This window comes from Heterodontus francisci, chromosome 32 (assembly GCF_036365525.1).
Source record: "Heterodontus francisci isolate sHetFra1 chromosome 32, sHetFra1.hap1, whole genome shotgun sequence".
Taxonomy (NCBI): domain Eukaryota; kingdom Metazoa; phylum Chordata; class Chondrichthyes; order Heterodontiformes; family Heterodontidae; genus Heterodontus; species Heterodontus francisci.
In genome coordinates, this window is record NC_090402.1 from 25,211,826 (window position 1) to 25,232,659 (window position 20,834).

Genomic DNA, 20,834 nt, shown 5'->3' on the forward strand with positions numbered 1-20,834 from the left:
TGAAGTAGGGTGCGAGGAGGCTCATGGAGAGCATAAACACCGGCATAAACCAATTGGGCTGAATGAACCAAAACCAAAACGTGCTGGAAATACTCAGCAGGTCAGGCAACATCTGTGGAGAGAGAAGCAAAGTTAACGTTTCAGGTCTGTGACCTTTCATCAGAACGGCTGAATGGACTGTTTGTTTTGCTGCAAATTCTATGTAAAATAAGAATGTTGTAGGGAATCCCTCCACATAGAATGTTCTGGAACACTGTTGCAAGAAATCAGCACCAGGGAAATGTTTGCAAAGATTGGGAACACAGCATCAAGTCACTGCCAGGAATGAATGGCAAGTGGATCTCCACCAACAATAAGAAAGTTGCAGAAATGTGTTGTGGTGAATTGATATGAAAAACAAAAATATCTCAACAAATCAAGTGAATAATAAAAAGCATTGCTATGAATCCCTGTCAGTAAATGAAGCATTAGGGCATAATGCTGAAGTAAAAATTCAGAACACGCAAAATTCATACTGGCAAGTTCTTGTGAGATACAACCATGGCAGATGAATCTTTGCAAGAAACCAGGGCCACACTAAATCATGTTAAGGAGCAGTAGCATTGTTAATATTGTGTAAGACTACTGTGAGAGCTCAAGCTGCTGCAGTCATTTGCTTTCAAAATTGAGAATGTCATGGTGAGTTCTGATTAATTCTTGAAAGACATAAGTGTCTCACTGAATCAAAGAAAGTCGAGTCATGAAAGCAATATACTGAATCCCTTTAAAAAACTAGAGTTTCTATGACATATAAAATGAAACAAATAGTCAGATTGTGGGAAAAATATGTGACTCAGTACAAGAGACTAGAATGTTCTGTGAATCACTGCACTGAGGACAAACACAAGTATTTCTGCAAATACTTACCTTTACTTATACTTTTCATTTAGCAAAACACTCGACTTGGGTGAAAAGTGGAGAGAAATGATGGGGCTTTGAACCAAGACACATACAGACAGCAAAAGTTTGAGCAGACAGTAGGAAGGTGCAGTGGGTTTGAGAGTTCCAGAGTGAAGGGTGCAGTGGGTGAAGGTTCTGGCACCAAAGGTGAAGTGGAAGGGGAAGAGGAGGGAGTGCACAATAGATCAAAACTGAAAGAGCAAAGAGATGTGTGTTGGGATGTAGGACTGGTGAATATTGCAGAGGTACCCTGTGCAGCATGGGCATGGACACTTTTGAAGACAATAATGGAAATCTGAAGAGTCAATGCACTGGGCAACAGGGCAGTGAAGTTCAGCAAATACAATGGTGATGGGTGTGACAAACTTTGTGTAGGGCAGGTTACAAGCCATTGTGTTGCCTGTACATTCTTTGGCTGAGGGGGGGGTAATATCATGCGTGGTGCACTCTCAAACGCTGCTGCACTCTCAAACGCTGCTGCACTCTTCTTTCCTCCATTCTCTCCTTCTCCTCCTCCTCCATGATTTTGGCCGAAGAGGATATGCCTGGTCACTGTGTAGGGGTGTGGTCAAAATCTCCCAATGGTCTCACTCCCACAGAACGTCAGAAGCTGTCTCAATTCAAACAAACGGCTCAAAAAGGTTATTCCCAGGTTTGCTAATCACTGCTCAAACTCTCAGCAGTATTTAAGCCCCAAAGCACCTCACTCTGCCAATCACAGCTAATCCTGGCCTTATATTTCTCTTCCTACAAACTCCAGAAAGTAAGACCAAGAAACTCCTAAGCCATAGCACCAGCAGTCCTCACCTAATTAGGTGCCTAGCATTTTAGCAAGTGGGTCATAAAAAGGGTCAAATCATGTTTGAAAATTCAGCTGCTCTGTTTTGGGGCTGAAAACTGGCATAAATAGCTTCTGTCCCAATTTGCTGCCCAGTCAAATGTGTTGCCCTAACTGTAGGTTTCAGTAGTGCCTAAAACAGTGTGGCATTTCAAGGGCGTATTTTGCATTGGGTACCTTGTTCAAAAATAGACCAATAGGAATGCTAGTATACCATTTCTGGTGACCAGTTGCAGAACAATGCTTGGCTTAGAAGAGAATTGGAAGTTTATAAGCTTATTTTGAATCTGCAGCTTCACCTGAGGCACATTTTCCGTTGGTAGAAAATTCACATGGCCATGTAAGGAAATTTGTGCTTCAAAACATGTTCTTGGATCAAGTTTACCATTTTTTGTTTTTGTGGATTAGAATTGATATAGTATATCCTGACAAAAGTATCAGTGCCTTTTCATCATATGTACTTTTAATAATGAGTGCAAGTGCAGCTTAACTGTCCTTAGATTACTAAGGTACATTAGCAAAATATGACTTGCTTTTCTCCTTGCACTGCCCACATAATACAGCAGCAGATGTGGATTTGGTTATGACTCACCATATCTGAGAGGAAACATGTTGTACCAGGCTGCTGTCTGATGCCAACATCATGGAGCGTCGTTGTGAACTTGCAACTGTGATCACCACCACACGACAAAGCACAAATGTATTGATCTGTAATGCAAAAATAAGAATTTGCCCATTTTATACCAACACTTCTGTAGCCAATAGGTGAAAGTTAATAACAACTTACACTTAGCACCATTAATATAGTGAATTGTTCCAAGGCACTTCACCTGCCAGGAACTGGGAGAAGAGTTAGGAGGTGAAAAAAAGCAAGGTGAAAGGGGTAGCTACAAAATAAATATACATTGATCAAAAAGAGCAATTCAGCAAACCTGCTTAAGCCTAAATGTACACTGGGATTGATGCAATCTCTCAGGACCTTACACAAGACTGATCAACTGAACTTGCCTGATTCTACTGAATCGGCTTATGAATACAACTAGAATAATCTCTCTGCACATTTATACAGGTTCAGGGGCAGCTATGATTGGCAAGGGTATAGAATATCTGGAAAGCAGCATGTGATAAAGGCTCAATGCTTCCAATTAAAGCTGACCTGATTTAGTAACGAAAAATTTGTATCTGAAGGAATGGAAAGTGGACAAGGGAACATGGACAGAACTGCCCATTGTGAAGCCAATCCAGATGTTTTCATGGACACGGCGTAGCAGAGACTGGTAACCAGGGAAACCCTCCTCTACATCCTAATATACAACAACACAGTAATCAAAAATTTCTACCACATACACAGGTCATGGGAGTAGAGGCCTGTGGAAAAATCGCACGGTAATGTTGACCAGAATTTGCCAACTGTAGCTATGTGTATTGCTATTGCATACATGGCAAAAACATTGTACTACTAACCTTGTGCAGGATCAGTTGAGGAGTATAGGAAGTACAGTAAATGCTTTGTTATCCGGCACTTTACCAACCAGCAAGCTCTATTATCCAGAATTTCCAAAATCTCCCAAAGCTCTCCCAGCCCGAGTTTTCCTGAGTGCAGTCGATTGTTCTCGGCTTTAGTTTGTGATGCTCGTTGAAAAGGGCTGACTCTCACGTTTACTACAGGTATATTGGTGCACCAATCCCAAAGGATTAAGGGAACATTCAAAATCGGCTTTCCCAACGCCAGGCCCTGGAAATCTTTTGGTGTTCCGGCGATAATTTCAGAACGGAATGTCAGATCTCCACCCGCTTTGGTAAGTACAACTTTTGATTAACAGGAATTTTTGGTTATCTGGCAATCCTCAGGTCCGGCACATGCCAGATAAGAAAGCTTTTACAGTACGAACACAGCATTTTAAATTTTTGACACCACCACTTCCATGATGATATTTCAGCAAGGCAAATTTTGTGTCTTGCACCTAAAAATACTTCCCAATATCACACATAACTATTGCACTTTGTGGCCCCAAATCAAACTGGCACTTGAAACTATTTGCACAAATGTTATGACTGTAGCTGTCGAAAGCTGACGCCTAAATTTGCACAAGTCTCTCAGTTCTGAATTGGACCTGCTAAGAAATAGGATTGAGAGAACCTCAATAGCATATTCCACCTTGGTGACCAATAGACTATTTTCGTGCAAATTCCTGGTTGTCCTGAAGGAATGCCCAGAATCCTGGGCATGGCAGGAAGAAACACAGATGAAGCATATACCACAGTGGGTTTTGCCACATCTGTCCAGTCAGCCCAGTCTCCTCGAAGGACTCAAGAAGTGTCAGGGAGCAGGTCAAGAGCAGTCAGACAGCTAGCACAAAAATCAAAGTGCTAGCAGTAGTTCCTGGGCCAAATCATAAACCAGCACAAAGCTGTTGATTTGGTTAATGTCCCTGTTTGTGACTGGGAATATTTGATGGATGGAAATTTAATGCTGTCATAGCCAGAGATACAGCTGTCCCTGTGGTGGGAATTAGCTGGAGGTTGGGCTTGAGGAGACATTATAATCAGTTTAAGTGTCACTTGTGAAAATGTACAGACAATGAAGCCATGTCTCTTTGACGTACTCAGATAGTTGTGGACAGGCCTGATCACTGGGGGAGATGCTGGCGTAGCGGAAATATCATTGAACTAGTAATCCAGTGGCCCCGCCTAATACCCTGGGACATGGGTTCAAATCCCACCATGGCAGCTGGTGGATTTTAAATTCACTTAATTAATTTTAAAAATCAGGAATTGAAAGTTAGTCTCAGTAATGGTGCTAGAAAGCTCTCATCGATTGTCGTAAAAACCCACCTGGTTCACTAATGTCCTTTAAGGAAGGAAATCTACTGCCTACATGTGACTCCAGACCTACAGCAATGTGATTGACTCTGAACTGCCCTCTGAAATGGCCTAGCAAGCCAGTCAGTTGAAGGGAAATTGGGGATGGGCAACAAATGCTGGCCTTGTCAGTGACACCCAGATCCCATAAAATAATACAAAAAAAGGGACAATGGCAAGTGGATGCCAGATGCTAAAAGGTGCAATCATACCTGCCTTTCCTCTTTCCACAGAAACTCCTATTCATCCTCAAAAAAAGTCCATAGAAATGGTCATAAAAATTCCCATGGGAGCAATTTGCTTGCTGCAAATGAAATAGCAGCTGTTGGCAAGGCCATGTGGAAAAAATTAGAGAACACTAAACACAAATAGGAACAATGCAACCAGGATGTTGCAGAAAAGAATTCATGAAAAACGAACTACAGATTGAATGGTAAACAATAAAGCCATCTTTTAGAAGCAAACTGCCAAAGCCCAGAGCAGCAGATCATAGCAGTGCCCAGTTTATGAGGATGAGCAGGACTAGTGCAGTGAACAAGTGAAAAAGAGAACTGTGGAATTTAGCAGGAGATGAATTTGCATGAGATTGCTCCAAGATAGGAAGCTGAAGGAGGCCGTTGCACAATTGTTGCAAGGCGTCAAAAATTTTGCATTGCTTATTTGGCACCTTGAAAAGTGGAGCTCCCGGAATTAGTGTAAATGCTCATAGAATTCATGATTGCTGAATCAGCCCTAATGTGTACTTTAAAAAAATCTGGCACGCACAAAAATCTACGTTGATGCTCCAGTACTGAGGGCGTGCTGCGCTGATGCAGGTGCTGTCTTTTGGACGAGACATTAAACTGACGCACCATCTGCTTTCTCAGGTGGACATGGCAGTATATCAAAGAAGAGCAAGGGATTTATCACTGGTGTCCTGGACCAATACTTATCACTCAAACAGATAACCTGGTCATTATCACATTGCTGTTGGTGGGACATTGCTGTGTGCAAATTGGCTACCACGTTTCCTACATTGCTACAGAGACTACACTTCAAAAGTGCTTCTTTGGCTGTAAAATGCCTTGGGATGTCCAGAGATTGTAAAAGTTGCTATATAAATGCAAGTTTTTTTTTTCCTTTTAGTAGTTATCAATGGAAAACACTGAACTCAAAACATGCATCGTCACAGTAATAACCAGCAAACCTTATGGAAATTCACAAAATCGGATTTAGCAACTTTTCATAATGAACCACCTGCATGTGAGAAAGACCAGACTGTCTGTCGAATATTGAATCAGACTATTACAGGAAAATGTACCAAGAGACATTTCTATCATTTTTGGAAAGAAACATCACATTCAAATTACAGCCAGCAAACTGCTTCAGTGAGAGAAGTAACTTTTTAATAATTCCTGTTACCACCAGGTGAGAAAGATGTCTAGTGGTCTGTTACTGTCTTCACCTGGTCCTATTATAGAGTCATAGAGCACTGAGATAGGCCCTTCAGCCCAACGAGTCCACACCGACCAGAAACCACCCATTTATACTAATCCTACATTAATCCCATTTCCCTCTCACATCCACACCTTCCCTCAATTCTCCTACCTACACTAGGGGCAATTTTTACAATGGCCAATTTACCTATCAACCCACAAGTCTTTGACATGTGGGAGGAAACCAGAGCAACCGGAGGAAACCCACACAGTCACAGGGAGAACTTGCAAACTCTGCACAGGCAGTACCCAGAACCAAACCCAGGTCACTGGAGCTCTGAGGCTGCAGTGCTAATCACTGTGCTAGTTATAGAGTCATAGAGTGATACAGCACTGAAACAGCCCCTTCGGCCCACCGAGTCTGTGCCAACCATCAACCACCCACCACCCATTTTATACTAATCCTACATTAATCCCATTTCCCTCTCACATCCCCACCTTCCCTCAATTCTCCTACCACCTCCCTACTCTAGGGGCAATTTACAATGGCCAATTTACCCATCAGCCCACAAGTCTTTGGCATGTGAGAGGAAACCAGAGTACCTGCAGGAAACCCACAGTCACAGGGAGTGCTTGCAAAGTCTGCACAAGCAATACCCAGAACTGAACCCGGGTCACTGGAGCTGTGAGGCTGCGGTGCTAACCACTGAGCCACTCTAATAATAACAGGGTTTAATTTTAAACACTGTGTTTTGAGCTCCCCCTTTGTGAATCCTTGTTCACAGCTTTCCAATTATAAGACAAAGAAACCAATTCACACAGGTTTTCTGAGGTTTAAAGAAGAAAGACAAAATTTTATTAAAACTTAAACTCTAATACGGTTCATGCCTATGGATATATGACCTTGTTTACATAGGAGACTTTTCTCTCTTTGAGGTTCACGTGTTTTCACAAGATTCAGTTCCGTGGGAAAGAGATGGAGGCAGGCAGGACTGGAGAGGAGGTTCTGATCCAACTGGGAGCACACAGCTTTCTGAGTTCAAATTCTCTGTTGGAAGTTCAAATTCAAAACCTCCAACAGTCAGTCAGTCATGTGACCAAAACTGGTCTGACCACTTCTTCTGTGTATTGGGGAAGCAACAACTGGGTCCCCGTTGTTCCAACACTGTCGGTTACTATGCAAATGTCTTGCCAGTCAGGAGCTTGCAAATTTAAGTTTTAAATGTTCATGTGGCGAAATCATGTGTGCCTCAGTTTTGGCAGGTGGACGATTTGCCTGACATTCCTTTCAAGAATCATTTTGTTGAACAATCAATTTACCCAGCATTGAAAACAACTAGCTCAAATTTAAATTCTGTTAAACATACATGCAGTTGAAGGAGAAGTAATTTGATATTCAGGAAGTACTGCAGCTGATAAATAGATTTACAGATGAGAGAAAAAGATTATATTTTAATGAACCGATTTTGGATGGGAAGTGACATTATTTTTCACTGTTAATGAGGTCTCCTTTGGGTTAATCTTAGAAAGATTTCCATTGCAAGAATCAAATTTATTTAGATAGACAATTTGATAAAAAGTTAATCTGAAACATCACAATGTGTGCCCATTTAAAATTGTTGACAATTTTGCAGTTTTTCTTATGGTCAAGTTCTAGTTGTCACGCTCTAATCCTGCTATCCAGTAACTCAGAATTAATTTGGAACTTTTTGGGCATTAATTATGACCACCATTTTTCAGAAATTCAATCACCTCAACTTTATATAAAACTAAATATTAAATCATTTAATTTCTATGTATTATGCAATATGGCAGTGATTTAATTTATATTATAATAACTGTAACTTTTTGACAGAAAAACTGATTTATTATTGATGGGCTAAATTTAAGTACTTATTACTGTAGTTTACAAACAATTAAGAATTACAGAATATGAAGTCTGGCTGTTGCTTTAGACTCAGAACACAAGTTAAGACGTCAAGAAAATATACATTGCATTATAATTAATGGCTTTAACACAAAATTGAGATCATCCATTTTTACTCCCTATATGTTCCCACTGTTTTCATTTCCTATTCTTATATTTCACTTATTTTTGGCCATTGATTTAATTTTTCTCCTCTTCCTTTTAATCTTCTTTTATCATATGTTCATTTTCCTGAAGGGAGACATATAATAGGAGAAAAACAAGAATGTATAAAGGAAATCTGAAAATTCAAAAAAAATTGAACAATGAATGAAAAAAAGAATAAAGGACAAGACAGTGAAAACATACAGCAGCAGAAAAAGTGACAATTGGACAAAAGTGTTGATGCCACAAAATCAAAAACAGATCGAGGAGATGCAACCGGCAATATAAAAGTTTTAGTGCAATAAAGTGTTAAATTCAAGGAGCTATTTTGGGCACAAATATTACTACTTTCACAAGTGAAAATGGAATGGGGGTGTGAACAATTTTAACAATTCCAAAAACAAAAGAATTAAACTTCATATTTTAACCATTCTTGACATTTAAGTTTCCTAGATAAGACTCATATGGAACGACTAACAATGTAAACAGCCTAAATACAAAGATGTAAGCCCAATCAGAATGTTGTCACATTATGTGCTAAATCCTGTCATGATAGGGTGAGAATCTGGCATAATTTATCTCCACAACTGGTGTGGGGATTGATTTTCTCTGCTCACTAAAGCAAACTTTCACAGTGTATAAGGAACTCATTTACTGTTTGACTAAGAGCAAATCTTTCTCTCAGTCAGAGTGAGATAAAGGACAACAAAAACAGGTTGAGACAGCAGAGCACAAGGACCATCAGGGACACAGGTTTAAAAGAAAATGGTATAATAGCACCAGGAGATTGGAAAAGACAATGAAAAGTGTAGGAAAAGGCATTTCTTCGCTTCCCCATATTATGGACAGATATTTGTCAACATGAGAAGATGTTAAAGCTCAACAGCACTGCCATTGATTGGACAAAATTCATTATTAAAAAATATAGAAGCAACTGCTGACCATGCAACTGCCTTGATCAAATATTGATAACCAAGTGAGCTTTTGTATCTCTTTTTTATGCAACTAAATATTAGTGCACAATTAAACTCTGCTCTGAGAAGGATTTATTTGTTTAGAGTAGCTAGTTTATCCTAGTGAATGAGGCAAGGAAAAGGTCAATAGGCACTCAATATGGAATTAGATTATTTTTACAAACTTTTACCGCAGTGTGATCAATGGCATTAAAGATACTTTGGGAAATGTTAGCTTTGCTACATCCTTCTGTCAACAAGCCTTGGCTTCAGCCTCCTCCATGATTAACACACTTAATGACAACGACAAGAACAACTTGCATTTATATAGTGCCTTTAATGTAGTAAAATGTCCCAAGGTACTGCACAGGAGTGTTATCAGACAAAAAAAAAGGAAACTGAATCAAAAAAGGAGACATTAGAAGAGGTGATCAAAAGCCTGGTCACTAAGGCCCCAATATTATCTTGGAGGTGCTTTCGGAGTTGTGGGGAGGAGCTTTGGACGGGAAGCCCTGAAGTATGGGTTTCCCAAATGTCCTACAATTTTATGTATTTTCTGGTTTCCTGCCCGACAGTTGACCTGATTGACTGCAAAAGGATGCAGTAGAGCAGCAGGAAGGGGGAGATTGCTGTCAGGGTTCTAGTGGTGGGTCGGGGGAAGGGGGAAGGAAATCGCAGTTGGGGGAAGAGGGAAGAGGTGATGGTTGTGGGGGTTGACCATGGGCCGGGGAAGCAGATGTCAATGGGGGGTAAGAGGGGAGCAGACAGATCAGGGGATGCGGGGTTTACAAGTAAGCTTGTTGGCTGGGAGGAAATAGTCCTGCTCCTCCTGACCCACAAGTAGTGCTGTAAAAACACCTAGCTTATGGATGCAGCCCTTCTTGCCTTTTAACCAGCTGGATTTCCTGAGGCCAGAGAAACCTGACAAACTGAATGCTGAATGTTAAAAGTAGCATCACTGTTAAAATGGAGGCACATAGACTCCTTAAAAGGTTTCGATAACCGACCTGTCTCCTGTGTGCAATTGGTCGCCTGCATTTCATCCTGCTTCTGTTAAAATCGGAAGTGGGTAGATTTGAGGCAGGTTGGGTTCCTGTTTCAGATTTTTCATTTCTTAACCCCACACCCAAACGAAACCCATTCATTTTTGGGGTTCTAATTACCCCTAACTCCATGAGTTAGGTTTTCTCACATTTTGGGTCATTTTCCAATTAGTTCTGTTGGCATTATTGCCATACAATGACTCACAGGGGTCAAGTGCTTCATTTCTTACTTTCTGGATGCTTAACTCTGACTAGTACAGTTGTCTAATGATTAGGTGACTTAACTTAAAGCCATTTGTAAATAAGGCAACTGTGCATTGGAATATTCAGCATTCCGGGCCAGAGAATAACTCTCCAGTAGTGACTGCCCAAAAAAATCACATCACCCTAATCTCTGAACAGGAAACTTCTATAACCAACAAAGTTCCTAGTTTTTAAGAAAACAATCATGCAATATTTAAATTATTGCCACCACATATCTGTACTAAAACTTAAGAATTCAGTACATCTAAAGAGAACGCTCAAAGCGTGACTGGAAAGCTGTGTCAGCAAAAAACAGACCTCTGACAAAGTGTATTGAAATAAAAATCAATCGTAGCTTAAATATTGAAGAATAGTTGCACATTTGTTCTGTTTCCTTTTATAAAAGGTGTTGCTGTAATCATTTTATTAATGAATTGCTAATTTTTAGCATATATATATATATACTTTAATTGAAAATATGACATTTTCATTTAGTATACTGGTGCAAAATTCAAGGGGACTAAAGTACTCACTGTTAGAGTAAAAAGGACAGGCCCAACAAAGGCCCAGATGATCTCACTCTGAACGTTCAGCCAGCAGTGATTGTCTGCTATGTATTTGTCCCCGACAGTTGCTAAGGTGATGGCCACAATAAAAACTGGGAATCCTGAAGAAAGAATGTAGAAAATGTTTTCCTTCTTCTCATTAATAAGCATTTCTATTGCATATTTCTCATGTGTATTTAAGAATTTGAAATTCATTTGTTTCAATTTCCTAAATAGATTTCCTATTAGTTGCCATTAGCACAAGATTTCAGTACTGAAAAACTAAGTTCATGCAGTCAACACAGCAAATGCTTCACTGATGCTTTAACATTAAATACAACATTGATGATACAATACAATATTAAGTACAAGGCACTAAACACAGACACAGGATTAGATATAGGGCCATGCAAACCACAGTCAAGTATAAAGGCCAAAGATGTCTAATCTGTCAGAGCTGGGGGGCTGGATGTGTGTGTCAAATCCAGTGAGTGAGCCACAAATAATTATGCAACAATTTGGGCCCTTGTGCAAGCCCCATACATAAAAAAATTAAATCTCCATACACAAAAAGCAAGACCCACCCCAAATGGAAAAAAGACTGTTTTTGATCTCCTTCCTCCCTCATTCATCCCCTCCTTTCCCCCACTCATCTTTCCCCTCCCCTGAACATAGGAACATATGAACTGCTAAAGAGACCAACGTCCATCTGATGAAAGGTCATGGACCTGAAACATTAATTTTGTTTCTCTCTCCACCGACGCTGCCTGAGCTCTGAGTATTTTCAGCATTTTCTGTTTTTATTTCAGATTTCTAGTGCCTGCAGTATTTGACTTTTGTGCCAAGGTACATTTAGTTTGCCGTCTACCATCCTGGTAGTTGCATGATACAATGATAGTAGAGTTTTTAACCAATCATGGCAATCAATCTCTCTCAAATTAGTTTACAATGGACCCAGACATGAGATGAGGAAACCCACAGTGGTGAATAACTTTGGGAACTATGGGCTGAATTTTACCAGCCCCTCGACACCGCAGGTCACGGCACAGGAGCTGGTAAAGTGCTGCGGGGAGAGGCCCACCTCGACCCGCGACGTCGAGAAGGGCCCGCAGCATATTACCAGCGGTGGGGAGGCCTTGGTGCGTGTTCCCCACCCCCCCCCCCACCCCAGCCAGGCGGCGGGCCCTTCATCTCCATATTAAAATGAGCCCTAATGACATTCAAATTAACTTACCTGCAGATGGTGGCCATCCCACTCCGATATTACGGCCACCGTTCGTGCTCTGTCCACCTTTGGAATTCTGCACGGAGTTCCGGGTGAGATCCTGGTGGGGAGGGGCGAGCAATAGAATTTTCAGGGCGGGAGGGGTGGAAGAGCGGAGAAATCAATTTTAATTGGATGTGGGGATGGTGGGAAGTGGTTGAACGGCAAAAGATTGAAGGTTGGGGGGAAGGTTCAGGTCTTTGTAAAATCAACGGATGGTCATTTCGGGCAATGAAATGACCATTGGGGGGGGATTGGGGAAGGGCCTCCATCTCCTAAATATTTATTAAAAACATATTAAGTGCAATCCATCTTTAAGAATTTAAATGTGTTTTAAGGGCTTAAAGCCCTTTAAAAGTGACGCCGGCACCTGCACTCTGGCGCTGGACGCCATTGCCAGGGACACGGCGGCTGCCCCCTTACATCATCGGGGGCGGACACTCCGCCCTGTCTATTTAAATGAGCCCCCACGTGTAATATCGCGGGGGCTCATGGACGGCGCATCCGCATGGGATGCACAGCGTTTTTAAGAGTGCGCCGCCACGAACTGCGGTGCACTGATAAAATTCAGCCCTATAGGCTCAAAGTCAACTGCTCCCTGCAAGCATGCTACACATACCATATGTCAGGTCCCAAATTACTCCTATTTGAAGCCTGGTTGTTTTGCTGTCCTATTTTATGTGTATCTTCCTGCTCCATGCTCTTCTGGCCCTTCTTAAATTTCTCTTCTGTCATTTCTCTCTCCCACTTTGTCCTCTGGTGCTCTCTCTCATTTCTGCTTCGCTCTTCCACTTTTCAGTTACAGCACATCTTTCGAAAGATTCCACTAATCTCAAGAATATAATCCCCACTTCAAAAGAAATTTCCTCTGTTAACATGATCATCAGTGAGAATGGTGATTAAAACCTCTACCTACCCATAGTGCACATTAAAAAGTGCAAAGAACATCTTAAAACTATGTACAGCAGCCGAAATATCATTATTTCAGTCCCGTTTCAAATCCTGGGATCACCAAGGCAACATGTGAAGGGGGAGAGCATACTTCAGCTGTTTAAAATAGCTGGGACTGGAGGTGACGGTTCCCAGGCTTCTGCTGCCCTTGTCCTTCTAGGTGGTGGAGGTTGTGGGTTTGGGAGTTATTGCTGAAAATTATGTGATGACTTGCTGTGGTGCATACTGGAGATTGCACACACTGCAACCACAATACACCTATGGTGGAGGGAGTGAATGTTTAAGCTGTTGGATGGGGTGTTGATCAAATGGACTGATTTATCCCAGCATTTAGAAGCATGGAGCAGAAGCCTTTTATTAACACAGTTATATTCCTGTTTCGCTGCAGATAATGAGCTAGCCATTTATAGTTGCATCATTTTTAAATATAATCTTTGAAGGCGATAAACATACCATTGCTCCCACAAATATAAACATTCCTGTATTTTACTAAGCACAATGGACCCTTTAAAGGTATGTTTGGGAATTGCTAAAATGGAGCTTATCATTCTAATTATATCTTAGATAGTTGTCACAAAGAAATGAGAAAAGCTCCTAAATTATACCCAAGGTTTAAAAATAACTATTTAAATAGCTACCTGATTACTTGCAAATAAAAGCATGACAAGTTGACAAATTATATTCTTAAATAAACAGAATGAAGTTTTGGACAATCTGTTATGCTGAATTTCTACATGAGCAAGTATGGACCAAAAATGTCCCTTAACACAGACATATTACATTCCTTTTTTCTTTACAACCTTTGCCTAGTAAGGACATTGAAATCCTAGTGATCCTGTCTCTCTGAATATTCATTTTCCTTGTTGATCTAGTACTCAGCATGTGTTTGCTTTTCCTGTTGGTCTAGTTCAGGGCAGGAGCTTCATCCATTGTGGACTAAGTGAGCTCGTTCTCATCACAAAGCTCATAAATTAAACATTTAACACATGTACACTATCCAATCGGCACACTTTTGTGATTATGGAATTGAAAATGTTATATTCCTTGTTCCTGCAGCTGAAAGTCTCCTTTCCTCTGAAAAAGATGGATAAAATGAATGCCTGAAAACCTTTAGCAGTGTGTGACAGAGATGATACGGATTTTTAATTCTGTAATTCATATAAAATTCCGAAGACGAAACATAGCTGCTAAAATTCAATCAAACGTACAGAAATGAAATCATATTTGCTGCTTCAATTCTGTACAGCAAGTTACAAGTATGTAACCACTGCCATAAATCTTCCACATTTTTATTTTATGACAGCAGCATAAACAGAAATAAATACAACTTGCAGTTCTATACAACACAACAACCTGCACTTATATAGCTCCTTTAATGTAGTAAAACATCCCAAGGCACTTCACAGGTGCATTGTTAAACAAAATTTGACACCTAGCCACATAAGGAGATATTAGGACTGGTTACCAAAGGTTTGGTCAGCAGTAGGTTTTAGGAAGGGCCTTCAAGGAAGAGAGAAAGGTAGCGAGGCAGAGAGGTTTTGGAAGGCATTACAGAGCTTAGGGCCTCGGCAGCTGAAGACACGGCCTCCAATGGTGGAGCTATCTAACTCATGGATGTGTAAGAGACCATAATTGAGAAAAGCACAGAGATCCTGGAGGTTGTGAGGCTGGAGGAGATCACAGAGATAGGAAGGGTCAAGACCATGGGGGGATTTGAAAACAAGGATCAGAATTTTAAAGTCAAGGCATTGCTGCACCAGAAGCCAATCTGGTCAGTGAGCTCAGGGGTGATGGGTGAATGGGACTTGGTTCAAGTTAGGATACAGCAGCAGAGTGTTGGATGAGCTCAAGTTTACAATGAATGCCAGATGGGAGGCTGGCCAGGAGAGCAGTGGAATAGTCAAGTCTAAAGGTAACAAATACATGGAAGAGGGTTTCAGCAGCAGATGAGCTGAGACAGGAGCAGAAAAAGGCCATGTTACAGAGGTGGAAGGTGACAGTCTTGGTGACAGAGAGAATATGGAGTGAGAAGCTCAGCTCAAGGTCAAATAGGATGCCAAGGTTGGAAGCAGTCTAGTTCAACCTGAGTCTGTTGCCAGGGAGAAGTATGGAATTATTAGCTAGGGAACAGAATTTGGGCGGGGACCGAAGACATTGGCTTCCCAATATTTAATTGGAGGAAATTTTTGCTCATCAAATACCAGCTGTTGGATGAGCAGTGCGACAAATGCAAGGTAGTGTGGGGGTCAAGTGAAGTAGAGCTAGGTGTTGTCAGTGTACATGAAAGGTTGTAAGGACAGTCCGAGCAACTACAAGTCAGTTAATTTAATATCAGTGATGGGTGAGGTTTTAGAAAGAATAATCAGGGAAAATATCACCGAACACTTAGAGAGGTTTGAGTTGATTAAAGGTAGCCGGCATGGATTTACAAAAGGCAGATCATGCTTGACTAATTGAAGTTTTTGATGAAGCAACAGAGAAAGTTGATGAAGGGAATGTGGTGGATGCTGTTTATATGGATTTTAAGAAAGCATTTGATAAGGTACCACATAAAAGGCTGGTTAACAAAACTGAGGCTCATGGAACAGGAGGGTCAGTGTCCAATTGGATTAAAAATTGGCTTAAGGACAGAAAACAGCGAGTTGTAGTAAATGGTTGCTTTTCAGACTGGAGGATGGTAGACAATGGTGTACTCCAAGGGTCAGTGCTGGGACCACTGTTTTTTTTGCTATATATAAATGATTTGGATCTTGGAACACAGAGAAGTTGCCAATGATACCAAACTTGGAGGTGCAGCAACCAGTGAGGATGATATGAACCACTTGCAACAGGACATAGATAGGCTAGCAGGATGGGCAGACAGATGGAAGATGGAGTTTAATACTGACAGGTGTGAGGTGATGCATTTTGGCAGAAGGAATAGGGAGAAGCAATAGATACTTAATGGCACAGTTCTAAAGAGTGTGCAGGAACAGAGGGACCTGGGGTTCATGTGCACAGATCTTTGAAGGTGGCAGGACATATTGAGAGAGTGGTTAGTAAAGCATATGGGATCTTGGGCTTCATAAATAGAGGCATTGATTACAAAAGCAGGGAATTTATGCTGAACCTTTATAAAGCTCTGGTTAGGCCCCAACTGGAGTACTGCGTCCAGTTCTGGTCACCACATTTCAGGAAGGATGTGAGGATCCTTGAGAGGGTGGAGAGGAGATTTGCCAGAATGGTTCCAGGGATGGGGGATTTTACTTACAAGGTTAGGTTTGAAAAGCTGGGTTTGTTCTCCTTAGAAAAAAGGAGATTGAGGGGAGATTTAATAGAAGTGTACAAGATTATGACAGGCTTAGGTAAGTTAGACAAGGAAAAACTGTTCCCATTAACTAATTGTACAGGGACTAGGAGACACAGATTGAAGGTTTTGGGAAAGAGATGCAGAGGAAATATGAGGGTGGTGATGACCTGGAACTCACTGCCCACACGGGTGGTGGAAGCGGAAACAATCAATGACTTTAAGAGGAAGTTGGATGGCCACCTGAGAGAAATAGACTTGCAGGGCTATGGGGATTGAGCCGGGGAGTGGGACTGACTGCACAGCTCCATGGAAAGCTGGCATGGGCTCAATGGGCCAAGTGGCCTCCTTCTGTGCAGTAAATGACTCCATGTAGAATCTGATATTGTGGCCGGGATTTTGCTGCCATGAGGTAGGTCCCAACATCAGGACCCAACGTCGCACCTGTGCCCGCACAGGAGGACAGCAAGACGGCAGTAGCAATCTTCCTGGCAGCGGCCAATTAAGAGGCTGCCGCCAGGACTGCCATCCAATCAAGGATGGTGGGCTGGCTCTCCAAGCTGTCAGCCAAATCAGAGCTGCTGTGGTTCCCGCTGCTGAGAAGATCCCCTGGCGACGTAAACACAAGGGGCTTCCCTCCCGACACCTTTCGCCGCCATTTCCCCACCCCTCCCACCTCCCAGCCTGTCTCCAATGGGCTGGTAAAATCCCGCCCTGTGTTTCCGAATGATGTTGCTGAGGGGCAGCCTGTAAATGAGAAATAGTAACAGGTCATGTTGACTTTCAAACGCTTCTTTAGGTCATCTGCTCAAATAAAACATTCTATCTAAGATTATGGTAAATCAGGTTTCATTTTCAGTTGAAATAAACCCACTCATTTAATTCAAATAAATCACCCCTGTACAGAAGCAATAATGTGCTAACAAGACATAGTGAGAACATTAATATACCCCTTCTTTCTTTCTTTCTTTTGGGCCTCCTTATCTCGAGAGACAATGGATACGCGCCTGGAGGTGGTCAGTGGTTTGTGAAGCAGCGCCTGGAGTGGCTATAAAGGCCAATTCTGGAGTGACAGGCTCTTCCACAGGTGCTGCAGAGAAATTTGTTTGTTGGGGCTGTTGCACAGTTGGCTCTCCCCTTGCGCCTCTGTCTTTTTTCCTGCCAACTACTAAGTCTCTTCGACTCGCCACAATTTAGCCCTGTCTTTATGGCTGCCCGCCAGCTCTGGCGAATGCTGGCAACTGACTCCCACGACTTGTGATCAATGTCACACGATTTCATGTCGCGTTTGCAGACGTCTTTATAACGGAGACATGGACGGCCGGTGGGTCTGATACCAGTGGCGAGCTCGCTGTACAATGTGTCTTTGGGGATCCTGCCATCTTCCATGCGGCTCACATGGCCAAGCCATCTCAAGCGCCGCTGACTCAGTAGTGTGTATAAGCTGGGGGTGTTGGCCGCTTCAAGGACTTCTGTGTTGGAGATATAGTCCTGCCACCTGATGCCAAGTATTCTCCGAAGGCACCCCTGCACTACTAAAAACTGCATTCAAAACTAAATACAAATGCACAATGTAACTTTACCCCACATTTTACCCTTGAAGCGCTGCAAAGTTATTTTATTAGGGCCTGATGGCACTATCAGGGTCACTGACAAGATAATACTGTCACTTCAAAAATCTATCAAATATTGATTTTGTCACGTCTATGACACAAACAGGTCAATCTTGAAGGACTTTGCAGCCAGGTTTCAATTAACTGGAAGGCAATTTTGAATGATGTGGCTCCCACCTCTGGAGACACTGGCTGGAATGAATTTAAACTTTAATATAGAGTAGGGCTCATTTCTTAGTAATAAAATTAGTTAAAATAATAAAAATAGAAGAGTTAACACTGGCAAAGGAGAGAATGGAGAACACCGAAGATAGGGAAAGAAAAAATGTTTGAAGTGTTAACACATTAATATACTAATATCCTTGACATCTGAGAAGCATAATTACCACAATATTATACTTTGTTTCCACATCATGGCATATAAACTGAAAACATTTTAAAAAGTGGCTGGTGCAGGAATTCAAAAGAATAAAATGAAACTTTTACAATTTCAATTTATTATTTTTGGTATCTTTGTTCTAATTGTTACAGAATAGTTTAAAGTCAGGTGTAAAACATGACTAAAATTGGACTTGTCTGCTTCACTTCTGTAAATGTAAATTCATTTCACACCTGTTATGTTATATCTGAAAGATTGTAATAAGTTGCTGTCACCTAAATGCTGCATCTGAAAGCATTCCACTTTAGTGAGAAAAAGACTGCTGACAGCAAATATTTTCTTTGTCTACTGAAATTCTCTATCCCAGTTAAAGTGGCGTGAACATTAAAGCCGCAAACATAATCACCTGTGCCTGACGAAAATAGGGCATGCGGGGGGTAGAATATTGAGAGTGTGGCACTAACTGAAGTAAACTGCACATGCCATTTTAACAGGCAGGTTTCAGGCACAACAAGTGTCCCTTGCCACAGGCAAGAGAGGGAATCGTTGACATCCAAAAGTCAGGATTTGATGATGCAATCTGATCCCAGGGTCTGCTGGCAGCAGCAAGGTTGGTGACGCCAGCAAAATGCGATGTCCAAGATCTACAGGGCTGCAAAAGGTTCAAATCCCACAAGGAATCCTTGGGCCTCCCCTGCCCCAGGCTTCCTGAGACTGCCTGGCATCCCCGCACCCCGTTTAAGGGACCATTCCCTCAAGTCCTCGGTTGAGGTTTCCTGCTGCACTCGCCAGTCTGCTCATTGGCCTGACATCATTGTCCCTGGGTTTGATCAGGAGTTGGCCTGGTCTATTTACATGAGGCCCAGGAGTTAAAAAGCTCGTGCCTCATGTTGACTCGACACTTACCCCGCCAGTACAAAATTCACCACTCACCTGAGTTAAAATCAAGGTTTAAGAAAAATATGAACAAGTACAGTATAATAAACAGTGAAGTGAAGAATACTTTACCCCAACCAATCAGATAATAGTACTTCATTCGCCTTTCTTCACTGATATTGACGGTGACAACCTTGCTCCAGAGAAGTATTCCTTCCACCAGCATCCAGGCAAAAGCAGCCATGAAGAGCAAATGTAACATAGCTGTCACAACAAAACATGCCACCTAGTGGGGAAAATTGAGAAATACTGTAATTCAGACCAATTTACTTGCATACACCAGTTTTACGGAAAACTGAGAAAAATGGATGGGCAATCAAGGATAAATATGGCAATATTATGTTCTTTACAGTTGGATGAACTTTCTACAAAACTGTAGCCGTAACTGAAAAAAATTCTTGTTACCTAATATGTGATCTAACCTATAATAAATTAGTTATATTTCCTCCATTATTTAATATAATGTTAACTCTCAGCAGATCATACCTTATTCAGTCACAAAGTATTCTGCAATAATGTATAATTATAAATATTTCAGCTACTAAATTCCACAGCCCTGAGGTGACAAAGTATTTACCTTTATTTGCATCTTAGTGAAGCCTAAGTCTGTGCGTCCCTGGTATTAGTGTTTCACTGGCGTGGGGTTAGGAGCACGGTATCTGAACTTTCATGGCCTGGTTAACTTCCATGAAATCAAACTCTAGAGAAAGGAGCTCCAAATTTAAAATTTTGAAATCTTGCTGGCCTTGTAATGTCAGGTCACAAACACAACTGCTGAACTTCATTGTTGAATCCCTCCAGCTACCCAGTCCATGCCAGCTGAGATGGGCACCCCAGTTACACCACCAACAACTACTTACATTTATATAGAGCCTATAATCTAGTAAAATGTCCCAAGGTACTTCATGGGAGCATTGTCAAACAAAATTTGACATGAGCCACATATTAGAATAGGTGACCAAATGCTTGGTCAAAGAGATAGTTTTTAAGGAGATCTTAAAAGAGGACAGAAGACAGAGAGGTAGACAGAAGGAGAGGTTTAAGGAGGGAATTCTAGTGTTTAGAAAGCATGGCCGCCAATGGTGGAGCGAACAAAATAGGGGATGCACAAGAGAACAGGATTGGAGGAGTGCAGAGATTTTGAAGGATTGCAGGGCTGGAGGAGATTGCAGAGCTACAGAGGAGCCATTCCTTGTGCAGGTGTTCGTCCACAATATGCAAGTACCCCAGACCCAGTGTTTGGGATGGACTCAGGATTGTATTCATGGGGCAGGCAGGTGTTCTGCCCAACCTAAAATCTTCACTCTTCAGCACCCCATACAAAAATCTTCCAGAGGAATTTCAGGGCTGTTAAACAGAACATTCAAGTTTATTACAATTAACAAATCGGAAAATGCTCTTCAGCCTATCAGTGGTTGCCAACATGGTTAATGGCTCCACTTGCTTAGGGTGTCTCCCTCTGCCTTTCAACCTTGACACAAAAAACTCATTTATAA

General features: G+C 41.6%; 1 protein-coding gene across 6 annotated transcripts in view; it reads right to left on the bottom strand.

The window, feature by feature from the left end:
* The window catches only part of adgrd2 (adhesion G protein-coupled receptor D2), a 198,185-nt gene that overhangs the window by 127,494 nt on the left and 49,857 nt on the right, over window positions 1-20,834 (bottom strand). For 5 of the 6 annotated variants that reach the window (XM_068012504.1, XM_068012502.1, XM_068012503.1 and 2 more), the window contains 3 exons: window positions 19,411-19,564; window positions 10,898-11,031; window positions 2,370-2,485 (listed from right to left, as the gene is read on the bottom strand). In XM_068012504.1, the coding sequence (XP_067868605.1) occupies window positions 2,370-2,485; window positions 10,898-11,031; window positions 19,411-19,564 (404 nt within the window). Of the gene's footprint in view, window positions 1-2,369; window positions 2,486-6,937; window positions 8,213-10,897; window positions 11,032-19,410; window positions 19,565-20,834 lie in introns of those variants that run through there. The other variant, XM_068012508.1, reaches the window with a different exon arrangement.